We start from the raw sequence: 15,718 nt of genomic DNA on the forward strand, positions 1-15,718 counted from the left end.
ATGAGTGCTTTCCATGCCCACGTCACTTTTCAAGCTTTAATAGCGTTGCCCAATGCACCACCACCAAATTGCTGACCGCCTAACCTCGAGCCACCACGATCATTTCTTTGTCCTCGCTGACCCCCTCGCCCGCCACGACCACCGCGACCGCCCGCCCCGCCTTGCCTCTCGAAAGCATTTGTCATGCCCTGCGTCCTTTGCTCTAGGGTCCGTTCATTTGATTCGATAAGACCGCTGGCCTTGTCGCTGAGGGTAAGAGCTAGGCTTTGTAGTCGCGACAGTTCGACGCCTTTTCGGAACACTATAGCATCATTTACTTGGTCTAGAGCAGCTGCAAGGTCTTCGTGTGAGATCATCTTGCTGACTACCGCGGTCACTTTTCGTTCACTCAAATCAAACATCGAGGCCAGTGTACTGACAGACAGCGTATCATAGAAAGGTGCGTATGTGAACAAGTATGTCCGTAGCCCTTCTTCTTGAATCTGAGCTGAAAGCATTGCCTTTATCTTTCCTGGCTCCGGCATTAAATCCCAAATTTTGATGGAGTTCGTTAAATCCACAGACTTCTTCCACTCACCCGCAGCTAAAGCGCGGGAAGCTTGCATGATATGATCGCGAGTGTTCTCTGCGGGGCCTGTGAAAATTTGGCGCTCGTGGAATTCAAGCAAACGTCGATACGTCTTGCTGATGACACGCTTCCTGACATCTGGCGACGAGCCTGTTTGGGCCAAAAGAGGGATCTCGAGTAACATCGAGCAGGTCAAATAAACACATTCGAGGAGTTCGAGGTTGATATGCATATGAAATGGGAGCTGGCGCTGTCGCTCAAGCCTTTCCTGTTCTTGGGTGACCTGTGAGTAGCGCTGAATCATTACTCCTTGAGCCAATAGCTCTTTCTGCCGACCACTGCCACATATTTCTTGAAGAGTGCTTTGTGCCTCGTAAACGAGATTTGCGCGGAACGCACAGAGTCCGACCTGCACGAGGGTCCTGTTGTACAGTATTTGAGTATTGATCGGAAAATTAGCGATGGTTTCCTGCAAATGCGACATTAGGAGCATATCACGAGCTTTATAGTATTGATCGTGAAGGGCGAAGTAGTACACTTGGCACAAATATGCTCGCGCCCGGATGAGATCGGCGCTGTGTTTGAATAAGAAAGTGCTAAGTGTTTGGACGAGCTTGTCAATATTGGCTTCCACTTCACGTGGTGTGGTCGTCGAGTTCAACTGCGAAGGAATGGAATTCCACGCATTCTCCTCTTGTATGTGAACAACTTGAGCTGGCTGGGAAAGCGTCAGTCTGGAGAGCTAAAAGAGAGGGGATCTTACTTTGAAGTACACATGTTCGAGTCGTCGCATGATCACACGGCTTGCTCCATCATCTGTTTGATCTAGCTTTGGGTCTCGCTTCAAGCCTTCCACGTACAGCAAAGCTCGGAGAATATCATTGTACAAAGCTTGCTCGTCTGTCAAGCGCTCAATATACTCCGCAGTGTGTGGGTCGATGTGCTGTAGCGATCGCGTAAGCTCATCATCTAAGCGTTCAGCAACAGAAACTACGCTGCCGGGTATTTTAAGCTTTTCGCCAGCTGCAGGTTGGGGAGGTTTATCATCGTCCTCCCATTCCTCCGCGTTCTCAACAACAACCATGTTGCTGTTATCCTCCAGTGCTTGCAGGAGTAGTCTGAACTCATGCTCAGCAGCTTTCCAATTCTCTGGTTTCATGGACTCTGCATTTGACCCAGATGTCATATCAAATCGGGTGGCGACGAGGGTGATGAGGACTCTGATCTTTCGATACGGCGTATCGGCTACCTCTAGAAGCTTTTCCATGATCCGTATCTGCTCCGTTTTATCCGTGTTCTTCTTCCCTCGAGATTCCACAATGGACCGCAGGTGCTTGAGAATACTCTCCGGGGTATACTGTAGAGTCTTGCCTCCTCGACCCACTGTAGAGTAACCCTCATCACCAGGGTCTCCAGACTCGATGTACGTTTGTTTAGGTTTCTTTACCTTCTCTTGAACGATCTCCTCTTCCTCATCAGACATCATGTAATCTGCCTTGTCCTCCCTGTACTTATCGATTTCTGTCATGTAGTCCTTATTGTTTCTCTTGATCTTCTGTTTCATAATATTCAAGCCTTTGGCGTTCGTGGCATTCATTTTCTTCGTGGAGACTTTTTGTTTCGCAATGGCATCATTCATCAGATCTTCTAGATCTGATATGATTTTGACATAGCTCTTGGGCGGCTTTTCTGAAACAGTGATTTTAATAACCTGTCTGTTTAGTCTATCAAATTCTTCATTGCGATAGTCAGCATTTCGAAAGCTCCAGTGCACGGAGAGCATCGTACCCGTCGATATTGTGCTCCAGTCCCCAATTTTAGACGCATTTTCTATTAGCCTCACGATGCCTTCCAACTCTTCATGCCTCTTATCCTTCGCGCTCTTGACGACTGTGACTTTATCTTCATCTTCACTTTCGTCGCTTGAAGCAGCATCTCTCAAGAATCTGGAGCCTCCGGTCTTACCCCCCTCGTCAGAAGAAGAAGACCCTTCATCTTCCTCTTCTTCCTCCTCTTCACTTGACTCCTCTTCTTCACCTTGTTGTTGTTCTTGATCACTGTACAGCTCCTCTTCATCAGACGAGCTGCTTTCGCTTGAACTATCACCGGCAGTAAAGAACCGAGACATTGTGGTTGAAATTTGACGTGCTTAACGGTTGTGCATGTATGATAAGGTAGAGTCCCTCAGTTGTGGCTGCGCTAGTACTATTATGGACGGTTAGGGTTAGGGCATCAGGGGAACCAGGCAGCGGCTCAGGGGTTAGATATGACAGCTCTCGTGACTCGTAATGCGCCCACTGCAAAGGTCAGTGCCCGGTACCCAGGCATGATGGGATTTCACCCAACGCTGGGCCAACAAGATATGATACTTACCAACAGACGCCTGTTGCTCTTCGCGAGAAGCGCGACTTCAAGAATCACAAATTTTCGCACTGGCGAGTTCCGATCCAGTCAGATTATGGCCCGACATTTTTCAAGTGAGTGCGACACCATAGACTCATGATCATTCATAAGCTTTTCGAGAAGCTCTGTTTTCAGAAAACATGCAGCCTGTAATACTACCGTCATCCAGCGGAAGTCTTAGGTGGTGAAGACTGCTGGAAAGCTTGACTAGTTGTTTCTGCCCCATCATGTGCTCACAATGAGATCGTTGCCCTTGATTTCTGCAGACGAACGATGTTTCGAGGATCTATGTGCTCCCAAGCAATCGATTGTGGCAATATTCTTTTCCACAAAAAACCATTATATTTCACTTCTGAAAGAGCTATTTTTTGGTATCTAATCCCATTGAGATCATGCTTTTATTCCTCTGCCTCGCTTTGATGCTCTCTGCCTCAGTCAATGCTACTCCAGCTGGATCTCGGCCGCGGCAACTCGGTTCCCCTCCGATGCAGTTCTCTGCCTCCCTCGTACCTCCGGCCAATACAACCAACACGACACTATCAACCGTGCTAGCACAGACATGTACAATAGATCAAGAAGACGTGTGTATGACTCTGTGCACGAAAGATTGCCTTGGCAGAGCATACATCAAGGGGGGCAAATGCGTCAACTGCGAATGTCAATGTGTGGGCGAGGGATGGACTCGGTGAACCGGATCATATTGGAGTTGGGAGGAAGTATAGACGATCTGACCGAGGGGCATTGACACCATTTAGACTAAATGGCATTTGCTCTCGGTGGAGAGGTATACGAGTGGGAACAAGCTATTTGCAAGAATACCCAGAGTCGGAGTGTATGAAATTAGAAAACCCCTACTACATCCTTTCTGTATGTACATATTTCGCGAATAGATGCAGTTCACCTACTACTAGGTCGGCGAAGAAATCCGCACTAGAATTTGGATGGCTCAATAAGCTTTATTAGACCAAGATTCAGGCCCCTTCTCCACCAGCTTCCGTTATGAAGAGAACAACATTATTATTGGGTGTCCCTCATGAAGCTCGGAGCAAGTTCTACACAGATGGCACGGAGGGTCTTCCCGTTCGTCATGTCGTTGGAGGCGGGGTCTGAAACTTTGAAATACATAACCGTATCGTCATGTGCGGGGAATGCAGGTGCATGAGGACGGCTAAATGGACGGCCATCCTTCGACTCGAAGGATCTCGTCTCCATGCTTCCATGAGTTCGCCTTCTCTCTTATCTTCCCTTTCTCAAAAGCACAATCATCCCCAACCAACGGATCATGGCCACCGCAGCAGTACAAACTCCATCACACAATCGAGTCGAGCCAGGTTCAAGCCAGCTGCAGCCCGCTTCTTACCCAGAGGTAGTCCCTCCTTCTGACATTAATGTCAAGGAGATTACCAAGCAATGGATTGACCGCTTGAATGAGACCTTATCCGGTAGTGACTGGGATACGATCACCCAGCTGTTTCTTCCGGAGGCATGTTGGCGCGACCAACTTGCGCTTTCATGGGACTATCACACCCTAGATGGCCCCGACAAGATAGCCTCTTTCCTGCGTTCCTCGCCCAAGGGCAGTCGTATCAAGTCTATTTCAATTGACACCAGCAATCCCAAGGTTGAGCCTCACATTACAGCGGCAGACTATCATGGTCAAGTCAAGGGAATTGGTGCATTTCTGACCATCGAAACGGATGTTGGAAAAGGTAGAGGTCTAGTCAGGCTCCTACAAGATCCCAGTGCCAAATGGAAAGCATTCACAATGTGAGCGCCGCTCCGACCTGGGCCGTTCTTCTCGTTGTCGGCAAAGCTGAGTGTGCTGTCTTTTCAGGTTTACTACGTTACGAAGCATTACGGGTCATGAGGAGACTGTGGGACACAACAGACCGCAGGGTGTCGACCACGGAGGACATCCAGGGCGAAAGAATTGGCTCGAGAGAAGGACAGCTAAGGAAAACTTTGAGGGAAACCTGGAGCCTACAGTGCTCATACTAGGTATGGTATTGCCGTTTAATTCGTGACGGTATGTATCTGACGATCTTTGCGTTGGAAGGCGCCGGCCAAGGTGGTCTGACGATTGCCGCAAGACTGCAACAATTGAGTGTACCGTCGTTGATCATTGACCTAAACCCTCGAGTGGGTGATAATTGGCGCAACAGGTAAGTCGCTCTTTCTTCGATGAGACAGCAGCGCTACAAGGTGATCAGATACCATCAACTTGTGCTCCATGATCCGGTCTGGTACGATCATCTTCCATATATACCATTTCCGTCACATTGGCCTGTATTCACGCCGAAAGACAAGCTTGCGGAATGGTTCGAGAGCTATGCGAAACTCCTTGAACTCAATGTATGGAATCAGACAAAGCTCACAAGCGCAAGCTGGGATGGCCAGAAACGCCAATGGACCGTGGAACTGGAGCGAAAGAAACCGGATGGATCGATTGACCATAGGACACTTCATCCTCGACATGTAGTCCAAGCAACTGGCCACAGCGGCGAAATGTCCATGCCTCAAATCAAAGGCATAGATATCTTCAAGGGAGATAGTCTGTTTCATTCGAGTCAATTCAAGGGTGCGAAAGAAAATGGACAGGGCAAGAAAGCAGTCGTTGTTGGCTGCTGTAACTCCGGTCACGACATAGCGCAGGACTACTTTGAGCATGGCTATGATGTAACGATGGTACAGCGCTCTTCAACCTACGTTATGTCATCCAAGGCCGGCCTGGATGTCTTGCTTGCTGGAATATACGTAGAGGATGGACCGGACACAGAGGATGCGGATTTGATGTTTATGAGTATCCCGAATCGCATGCTCAAGAGACTCCATGTTGACGCCACCAAAGAGATTGCCAAGAGGGATGAAGAGCTGCTGAAAGGCCTTGAGAAAGCCGGGTTCAAGCTTGATCACGGTCCCGACGATGCAGGCTTCTTCATGAAGTATTTTCAACGAGGAGGTGGATACTACATCGACGTGGGTTGTAGCCAACTGATAATTGATGGCAAGATCAAAGTCAAACAAGGCCAAGAAATCACAGAAGTCAAGGAACATGGGCTGGCTTTCGGCGATGGCACGGAGCTGGAGGCTGACGAGATAGTTTTTGCTACAGGGTACCAAAACATGCGCGGCACAGCCCGCAAGATCTTTGGAGATCAGATTGCGGAACAAGTGAAAGATGTTTGGGGATTTGACGAGGAAGGAGAGTTGCGGACGATGTGGAGAAGGACCGGACATCCTGGCTTTTGGTTTTTCGGTGGTAATCTGGCTCTTTGCCGCTATTTCTCACGCATGCTAGCACTACAGATCAAAGCTTTGGAGGAAGGTATCATGAAGTATGAAGATCCGTGAGCTTGAAGCAAATGGAGTAAGGCAGGAAGGGCGAGAGACCCGGGGTTGTTGACTGACTCAATCTGAAGTGTGGTATCTGCTGCTCTCCAATAGGACATGTATGTATACATTTTTAGTGCGTTTCACTGCATTTGGTCGCTCTCAGGCAATGTGTCTATTATCATTATCATGTCCTCTGACTCCCCGTTATGACTTGCGTCGCATGAGTCAGACCAAGGGTCTTAGGGCGAGCAAAAGGCCAAGCAGATCACGTACCAGATCGAACAACCGCGCTCTTATTCACCATAGGTGTTATCGCCGACTTTATATCCCCTCCGATAAACGAGCGCACAAAGCGTGGGGATGACGATTCGGGCGAGGCTGTGATGCTTTGGACGAAATGAAAGGACTGTCTGTGACTTACGAAAGAGTCAAAATATAGACGTGTGGTCTCAGGCATCTTTGAGTCAGACAACAATGCAGCTTACCGTACCGGAGAACAGGGCTTAGACCGGAAAATGATGGCAAAAGGCTCACAGATCCAATCGTGTGCGTGCAAACGAGCCTATCAGCCACGCCCTTCCTTCTCTTCCTGTTTTCCTCCTTCTGGCGCGGTGGAGCATGGGCGTGTTGATGGGGCTTGAAGGCTGCCACGGTCCAGGACTTGGCAGTGGAGAGTTCTATATGCGTGATGACTTTGGATTTAGAAATGAGAGGCACGAGCATCGTAGTCTCGCGTTGCTATCCGTGTCTGATTCATCTTCCCGATTTCACTTGGTTGCTAGAAGTATTATTTGTAACTTGGAAGGCAGATGGGGGAGTTCTGGGCTATCAATCTCGCCCAGTGACGCCCCCCGGAATTGGCCCCAAAGCGCCTGAGGAGGCTAAAAATTCAAAAATTCAAAAGAAAAAAACGGATACGCCACTAGCGCGCATCCCTTGTATGAGCCGAATTTTTTCTCTATTGCTCGACTCTCACAACAACCATCCCCAATTATCCAACATCCGGCGCTTCGTCTTGGATGTCGCGGATTCTATAACTCATCTCCAAAATTCGCCCCGGCACATTCTCCCCCCTGCCGAGCGCTGTTTCTATCGAGCGATCACAGGTAGTGCTCTGTCCGTGAGGCAACTCCCCAGACGAGATTACCACAAATTTGAGAACCTCTGATCTACTGGGACATCCTCATCACGTCCTTTCTCAGACACTCTCCCCTCTAGCAGATCTGGTGATACCATAATTTTCGATTCAAATACCCTGAGCAAATCACCTTGCGGTGCGAAGTGATCGATTTAGAAATCCTGCACCACACGATCTTTGATTCAATATTGAAAACTCAAGAGCCTCGATGACCAGCATCTCTCAACCGGTCAATCCACCTCAGGCACAAAGCGCAACTCAGGCAGCCGCATCTTCGCACTCGCCGGTTGCTTCTACGGGTGGGAAAGCCACCCAAGCCGCGGGTTCGGCTTCCAGTAAAAGTAGCTACGCCAGCGCGACGAAGACTTCTTTCAACACTCCTTCGGGTCCAAGCAATAACGCACAAACAGGGCCAGCATACAATCATGGTAAAAGCGATGCAAACATTTCACTGAATAACAGACCTCCCGTTGCTGTACCTGCTGTGGGCCCTATGGTCAATGGGAACACTGCTACAACTTCTGGTACAGGAGATCACGGCCGAAAGTCGTCGGTCACCATAAACCCTGCGGGTGCTCCTGGTTATATGCCAAATGGAGCTTCAAGCACCGGAAAATCATCCGCTAGCAACAATATTCAATTTGGGGCTATGGACTCCAGCTCTACAGCTACAAAAAACGCATCATCACAGCCGATGACATCAGGCGACTCATTGACAGTGCACCATTCTTCCACCAATCCACGGACTGCATCACCCCAGAAGTCACCATCTCCAATACCTCAGCCGCCTGCTAGTGGAGGTAAGCCACCTTCTGCTCTGCATGGCCAGAGCAGCAGCGTCAATTTCGGCAATTTTGGCGGTTCTGAGGGAAATGTAAGTACTTCGCAGTCAGCACTTTCCGTTTGCTCCAGCTGAAATACGCTCAGCTTCGAGCCTCTAGCATCTCACAAGGTCCTTTGATGTCCGGGCCTCAGACCAGTCACCTACGACGGGAGTCATCACAATCTCAACATAGTGATATGAGCGGTCATGGTATGGGTCCTGTGCCTAGTCGGGGAGGCTATCCACCTCAAGGCGGGCGTGGCAGAGGATATTCTACTTACGGGCAGCAAGCACCGTATTCTCCCGCACAGAGCTACAGGTCCACACCCAACCAACCGCGTAGCGGAAGCGTCACTTCCTTTCAACAACAAAATCGCCCTTATCAGCCTTACCCAAACTCCCCTCACCAGGCCCCACGGCAGCCGCATAGCCCTATGCCCCCGAATGCTCAACCAATTCCTGGCCAAGGCGGCCAGATGCCGATGCAAGCCCCACACATGGGCCAACCTCAGTACGGTGGCTATCCCAGCCAGCCATATGGATATAATCCAAACATGGCACCCCAACAAGTAAAGCCCTTTTCTCCTTTGTTGAGAGGCAAACCCCCTGGAATGTCCATTTCAAGAGACAACCGGCGTTTTCTTCCAGCCCCCCTTTCATAGATCTTTCTCCCCACACCGGAAACTTTGAGCATCTTCTGACCGCGAAATCTCAGGGCTTCCCTGTGCCTTACATGAATCCTGTGAATCCGGATTTCATGGCTCAGTGGCAACACATGTATGGCCAGACACCACCCAACATGGTGGCGCCACAGTCCCCGCGACCCCCCACGCAGTACCCTCCAGGACCACAAACACCTTTTCAAGGACAATATGCGCCTCAACAACCTCCCACAATGTCTCGTACTTCCTCGACTCTCTCAGGTGCTGATCGTCCAGCATCAAGTATGGGAAAGTCACAGGCTAGTATGACCCCAGCACCTCACGCCGTCACTCCCAGCCAGCAGTCAAACTCCCCAGCTCCCAAGAATAACAGTTTCCAAAGACCGAAAAGGAGCGCGGGCATAATTATTAAGGATCCCAATAGTGGAGAAGTCGTTAACCTCAAGCAGAGCGCCTCGCCCGCCCCTTCGAACAAGTCCTCAACTAGCATCTCAGCAGCACCAACTCCTCCGCCCGCCCCATCCATAAGCGCTTCTAACAGCGATGCTTCTCATAGCCGTACTGAAAGTAAAAGTGTGAGCAAAACAGAAGGGAAGGATCTGAGGGAGCAATTAGCCCGCCAGCACCGTGAGAAAGAAGAGACTGAGGCGAAAGTCGCACAGGCTAAAAAAGACGAGGAAGCAAGGATGCAAAAAGAGAAAGCAGACGCGGATGCTAAACAGATGGCGGCTGCTAAAGCTCAGATGGATGCTGAAGATGCCGAGAAACAGAACAAGATCGAGGCCGTGAAAGCTAAGGAAGCAGCTGAGGCAGCTGAGGCAGCCGCTAAAGCAACGACCTTGCCATCAGATGACGCACCTGGTATCACCGACGAGGATATTGCCCGATGGGAAGCTGAGGAGCAGGAGCAGCAGAGAAAAGAGCTTGAGGCAGAAGCAGCTTACAATAAGAAAAAGCAAGCTGAAAAGGACGAAGCTGCGAGAAAAGAAGCAGAAGCTTTCAAGATGGCCGATGAGGAGATGAAGAAAGCAGAGCGAGAGGCAGAGGAGGCCGAAGAAGCCCGAATTCGCGAAAAGGAGAAAGGATTTGAACAAGCTGAAAAGCCAGCCAGTGATGCGGGGACTCCAACGAGAATACCTAGCACTCCTGAGATTGAGACACCCGGAGACAGCGGCGCTGCTACACCCTCGTCAGATATCCAAGCTATGCCTCCACCAGATCGCGCAGCTGCGAAGCAAAAACCTACTGCTCTCAAGCTCGAGACGACTAGATCCGTTGAGCCGCCACAGCCAAGCGCGGCTTTGATGTCCCTTAGGTCTGCTCGTAAGCTGATCTCACTTGATATTGGCTATCCACCTGATATGGCCTCACCAAACCCTGCCATTAACAAAGCAGCAAAGGACGGAAAGTTTAGATATGACCGAGATTTCTTGCTCCAATTCAAAACAGCCTTTACAGACAAACCATCAGAGAATTGGTCCGAAAAAATCAAAGAAACTGTTGGAGACACTGGTGAACCGCAATCAGCTCGCGGTACGCCACGCGGTGGCGGAGGATCGCTCTTGGGTGGGCGTCAGCCTTCCAACAGACCACCAGTCCCCCCTATGCAGCAACAAATGGGTAATTTCGGTCAATCCCGTACTTTGCCTGCTGGTACTACGTCACAACAACGTTTCGAAGCAGCAAGTCGTGGTGGGGGAATGCAAAGACCACCGCAGCCTATGCAAAATCCGTTTGCAGGTACGTTCGGAAGGGGTGCCGGATCGTTTCCACAAGCTGCAGGCGCCATCAGAATGGACCGTACACCGTCATCAACCTCGCTCGCACACCCGAACTCACCACGAACTACCAGCCAACGTGGTGGCTCGCAACGTGGAAGCAGGGCTGGACGCCGTGAAGACCCCAAAGACAACAAGAATATGCCTCTAACGGCAGGTGCGAACCTGAAGCCCATCGAGGTGACATCTGGTGGCTGGAAGCCTCGTTCTGTTGGACCGAATGCGATGGCCTCGGGTCCAGCTCCTGGTGGCGACATGCTTCTAGCACCAGATGTCGTGCAGCGAAAAGTCAAATCGAACTTGAATAAGATGACGCCCAACAACTTCGATAAGATATCGGACCAAATTCTAGCCATGGCTCACCAATCGAAAGATGAGGACGATGGGAGATCGTTGAGACAAGTCATTCAACTTACTTTCGAAAAGGCTACAGATGAGGAACATTGGGCTGAGATGTATGCCCAATTTTGCAAACGTATGTTAGATTCAATGAGCTCTGAAATCAAGGACAAAAGCATCACCGATAAGAAAGGCGATGTTGTTGTGGGTGGATCTTTATTCCGCAAATATCTCTTGACCCGTTGCCAGACTGAATTCGAACGTGGTTGGAAAGTGCATCTACCCGAAAAGCCTGAAGGTGCGTCACAGGAGGCGACTATGCTCTCGGATGAGTACTACCAGGCTGCGGCTGCTAAAAGGCGTGGGCTTGGCCTAGTTCGGTTTATTGGAGAACTTTACAAGCTCGGAATGCTAACGGAGCGCATCATGCACGAGTGCGTAAAGAAACTTGTGGACTACGATGGTACACCAGACGAAGCAGAAATCGAGTCCTTGACCAGCTTGCTCAGAACGATTGGTCAACAACTCGATGCTTCTGAGAAGGGCCACACTATGATGGATGCCTACTTCTCGCGAATCAACAACATGATTACGATCAAAGATCTCCCTAGTCGGTTGCAGTTCATGCTCATGGTAAGAACGTCGAATAGCTCCCTATCACATATTTACTAAATCTTCATAGGATGTTGTTGATTTACGCTTGAGACATAATTGGCGACCCCATGGCGCTGGCGCAGTCAAAGGTCCAACTACTATTGAGGCAGTCCGAACGCAGGTAGGTTTACAACGTACCTACAGACTGTGTAAACGCTAACTTTGTCCTTAGGCTCAGGAGCAAGATCGGCAAAAGGAGGCCCAACGTCTTGCTGAGTCGTCGCGAAGAGGGGGCGGTGGTGGACGTCCTCCACTTGGCCGTGGAGATGCCCGCGCTGGATCTCAATTTGGTCCGCCACAGCCAGACTACCAAAGGAACACGATTGGTGTGGAAGATTTACGACGTCTCGGCAGCAGGGGCATTTCACGGCAAGCCAGCACCACTCCCACCTCATTTGGGCCAACGTCGATGTTTGCGAGTGCAAGAGGCTCCAATACACGACGGCCTCTGCCTACTGCAAATGCAAATGACTCTGGCGCTTCAAGCCGAGTCAGCACCCCACCCGCGCAGAAAGACAAGAAGGAAAAAGAAGAGAACGCGAAATCCGGTGCCAATACTTTCAGGTATGCTTAGGCCTCGTCCATTTAAGCTGCTGTCGCTGAATGCTTACCTGCTTTAGTCTCCTTGCCACGGAAGACGTTCCAGGCGACGCAACATCTCCTGGACCCTCTCCGGCGCCTGCAAAGGCACAGCTAGCTACCCTTGATACAGCAAAAGGAAAGTCAACAGATGGCGGATCATCAACTCAGAAATCATGAGGCTTCCTAACGCTCTTCATCATTAAGTTCTGGAGGCTTACCCAGGTCTTCTTTCACAATATGATTTAGCATAGTCACCCAGATACCCAAGATACCAGCATTTGCACCCTTCATAGACCGTGTACTTTTAATACTACGATACCTATTCCGCATTTAGGGCATCAGAATTACACCGGCGTTCTACAATAGGGGGGCTGCATGCTTGCATCATAGACGGCAATGGCTTCGTACCAGCCAAAATTGGGTGCATAACCTGGATTTTTTTTGCATTTGAGGCGTTCTTTCTAGAGGCAACTTTTTTCAGCTTGAGCATGCGGTATACTGGGGCTCGCCTCTACCAGGATTATGCTGGCTAGGGCTGTTTTCTCAATCTGGGAATCCGCGGCCAAGGAGTACGTCCAACACCAGCTTGTGCGGAGGAGCACGAGCTGGACAATTGGGGGATATAGCTTTATGGGGCTGATTTCAGTCTGGAGGTTGGGCAGAGGAATTTGATCAGTTTGGCCAAGGGGCCATGCATGAGGAGGATCAGAATGTGTCTAAAGCCATGGCAGATGGGCTCTTCATTATCATTTAGTCGGCGGCCTCTGAAGTTTTGCAGTATTAGGTCTGAAGAGAGATTCGCTGTATGTATCTTGTCCACGCGAGTGGATGGAAGAGTACACTTAGTTTGAACGCGAATGCACTTGCAGCTTATGGTAACTAGTATTCATAAGGAAAGGTTTTTCATTCATTGACTTTTTTCACTAGAATGATTCCAATTAAAATATGTCTATCCTCTTATACTAAAGCAGGTTGACGACCTTTGAGTAGTCCCCCTTGTGCCAGTGCCAGAATTGTAGTGCTAACAATGAGTGTCCGTCTTCACTGATTATTAGACCTCGTATGCTGCAGATTGAGTATTTGTGTGCAAGGTAGGGACTGTAACAAGGACGATAAACATGTGTTATGCAAGTAGTGGAGTCCAGGTTTCTCTCAAGAACCGATCGCCTAGTCGTCCTCGGATATCTCGCTGCCCTGATGGCTTGCTTTAGACGCTATCTTCAATGCCGGTTCATCCACACCCATCGGAGGGACACCGCTGACTGTTGCTGCTTTAGCTTCCGAAGGTTCAGAACCTAACGCAGGATCCGAGTCCCCGGTCTTGCGATTCTGAAAGTCTGCAAAGCTTCCAAGGTTTGAGCCAGCTCGGCCCAAGATATAATTGCTGTAAGAGTATGAGAGGAGTTCGAACAATCTCTTTTCGTCTTCGGTGGACTCGTCGTAAACATCACCCTTCCCGCTTGTGCCAGTACTCTCTGCAGCTTCAGAGGATGGAGAACCCACTTCAGACTGGCGTTCAAGGTTCTCGTTTGTGTCATCGAGGAGTTGCGCTTGGGAGATCTCATTACCGGGCCACCATGTTTTGTCGCTGGCGTTTGGAGAAACGAGAACTTCAGAATAGCATCTCCCGTCAGCACACGGGGAATAATCCGGAGGAGAGCTAACGGGCAGGTCTCGTGTAGAAAGCATCAGTGGAGCAGGAGCTGGGCTTGGAACGCTTGGTTGAATAATCTTCATATTGGCGTCAAACTCCTTGATGGTGTCAAAGGAATCCCGGAAAGTGTCCACTGACTCCATTTCATCCGCATTAGCTCTTTCAATAGCTTCCACAGCGTAGCGAAGGTCTCCGGTAAAGAATGGGCGATTGACCAAAACTTCTGCTTGATCAAGGTGACCAGGTTCCGCGGGTTGCTGAGACTTTGCACATGAGGCACGAGCCAATTCAAGTCCTTGCTTTGATTCATCGTCCGATTCCGTGGACGTCGTGTCCATCATTGCATGGGTATACTTTTTGTCTCTTTCTTGCCGAGCCTGAATGAGTTGCTCGCGGGAGCCCATGCTGGGAGCTAAAGGGCTCAAATCCGAAATATCAGTGCTGTCGTCATGTTCACCAGACGGTGAATGATTGATGCCTGCCTTACTTGTAGACAGGGAGCTAGCAATTACGGTATGGAGGCGGCTGAGACTTTTCTTCATGCTCAATCTTTTCCGCAAGGGAAAACGCGCCGGCAAGCGTTTGTTCTTTCCCAAATCCAAAGGTTCAGGGGACGAAGATTTCTGCTTGCCTAGTGATTTACAAGGCGACAGCTGAGAAAATTGCTCAGGGTAGCCTATCATGAAGCTTGTCGAGCCTGACGATTCTTTGGACTGATGATCCTGTGTGTTGCTTTCCACATCCGTAACATAACCCTCATTGTCCTCTCCTGGGAAGTCTATTGGCCTTGGCGTATACGTCCAAGATATCCCACTCTTGATCGTGTCCTGCTGTGACTTGGGAGCATCATCAACATAGGGATCTTCAAGCGCCAAAGCAGCAGGCAAGCTACTTTTTTGGGACGAAGACGCTTGCTTCCCACGACAATGGTTTTCGACGATCTTCTCCAAGGACGGTGCCAGAAAGAGTGTTGGAGGATCATTCAAGCCACATACACCAGCGGCCAAGTCAAATCCACTTCTTTCACAAAACGAATTATCAGGAATAGCAACGTCCAGAGTCGGTGCCTCCTTCTGGACAATGCGGGACGGCGTCACAGGTGATGCCTTACCACGGCGAACGCTCATCGAAGAACGAACGCTCTTGAAGCTTCTGCTCATTTCGAGTGAGGAACGACTCCATGTTAATGACTTACGCGGAGAACGAGCAAGCTGGCGGCTAGGTGTTTGTGGCCTTGAGCTAGACAGGGGAGTGTTCTGGTCAATCATCACTTCTTCTGGGTCGACGTAAAAGACAGATGCAACGACGCGTAGTGTACTTGACCAGCCATCTCCTTGTCGTTTCTTTCGTTTGAGCTCTTCATCTTGATCTACTCCTCCTCCACCTTGCGAGCTGTCAGAGGTTCCCAGGCTGGTAGGGACGGTAGATTTAGAGCTTTGGGAGTCCTGGGAAGGACGGCGGTCCCCATGGTCCTTTTCATGTGTTTTATGTGATGAAAACCAAGGCAGAAAAGATCTCAACGCCTCATGCGATGCTTTAGTAAGACTAGCCATTGGTGCAATTGATCATATTTGTTTACACGAGCATTGTGAATAACATTGAATCTACAATTGTAACTTACAAGGAGATTGATCCACCCCTGGAGCAACATTTTGAGCAAGCTTCAGTGGGGAGCACCTTCTCTTACCAGTCCCAGCTTTAAGGAAGAGCACGTAGCAACCTGTATCAATAACGTAGCTTATATAATAAGTGCCTTGGCGTCCTGAAGTAGCTAGTCCATAAGC

At 49.8% G+C, this 15,718-nt stretch overlaps 4 protein-coding genes across 4 annotated transcripts; 2 read left to right on the top strand and 2 right to left on the bottom strand.

The window, feature by feature from the left end:
* Positions 1-29: 29 nt before the first annotated feature.
* On the bottom strand, positions 30-2,696 carry NIP1 (Translation initiation factor 3 subunit c; the record flags this gene model as incomplete). The annotated part of the gene is made up of 3 exons (XM_044814006.1): positions 30-1,286; positions 1,332-2,302; positions 2,357-2,696. The coding sequence occupies 3 exons, from the start codon at positions 2,694-2,696 to the stop codon at positions 30-32; spliced, it is 2,568 nt and encodes an 855-aa protein (XP_044669307.1).
* A 1,557-nt stretch (positions 2,697-4,253) lies between these two features.
* On the top strand, positions 4,254-6,322 carry KY384_005507 (uncharacterized protein; the record flags this gene model as incomplete). Its single annotated transcript, XM_044814007.1, has 4 exons — positions 4,254-4,738; positions 4,824-4,969; positions 5,028-5,133; positions 5,182-6,322. 4 exons carry the CDS (start codon positions 4,254-4,256, stop codon positions 6,320-6,322), a joined length of 1,878 nt encoding a protein of 625 aa, XP_044669308.1.
* Positions 6,323-7,650: 1,328 nt separating this feature from the next.
* On the top strand, positions 7,651-12,457 carry KY384_005508 (uncharacterized protein; the record flags this gene model as incomplete). The annotated part of the gene is made up of 6 exons (XM_044814008.1): positions 7,651-8,316; positions 8,370-8,834; positions 8,981-11,677; positions 11,727-11,819; positions 11,871-12,262; positions 12,319-12,457. The coding sequence occupies 6 exons, from the start codon at positions 7,651-7,653 to the stop codon at positions 12,455-12,457; spliced, it is 4,452 nt and encodes a 1,483-aa protein (XP_044669309.1).
* A 990-nt stretch (positions 12,458-13,447) lies between these two features.
* Positions 13,448-15,487, bottom strand: KY384_005509 (uncharacterized protein; the record flags this gene model as incomplete). The annotated part of the gene is made up of 1 exon (XM_044814009.1): positions 13,448-15,487. One exon carries the CDS (start codon positions 15,485-15,487, stop codon positions 13,448-13,450), a length of 2,040 nt encoding a protein of 679 aa, XP_044669310.1.
* Between the last annotated feature and the right edge of the window lie 231 nt (positions 15,488-15,718).

Source organism: Bacidia gigantensis (assembly GCF_019456465.1).
Source record: "Bacidia gigantensis strain McMullin 20006 chromosome Unknown contig_245, whole genome shotgun sequence".
Lineage (NCBI taxonomy): Eukaryota > Fungi > Ascomycota > Lecanoromycetes > Lecanorales > Ramalinaceae > Bacidia > Bacidia gigantensis.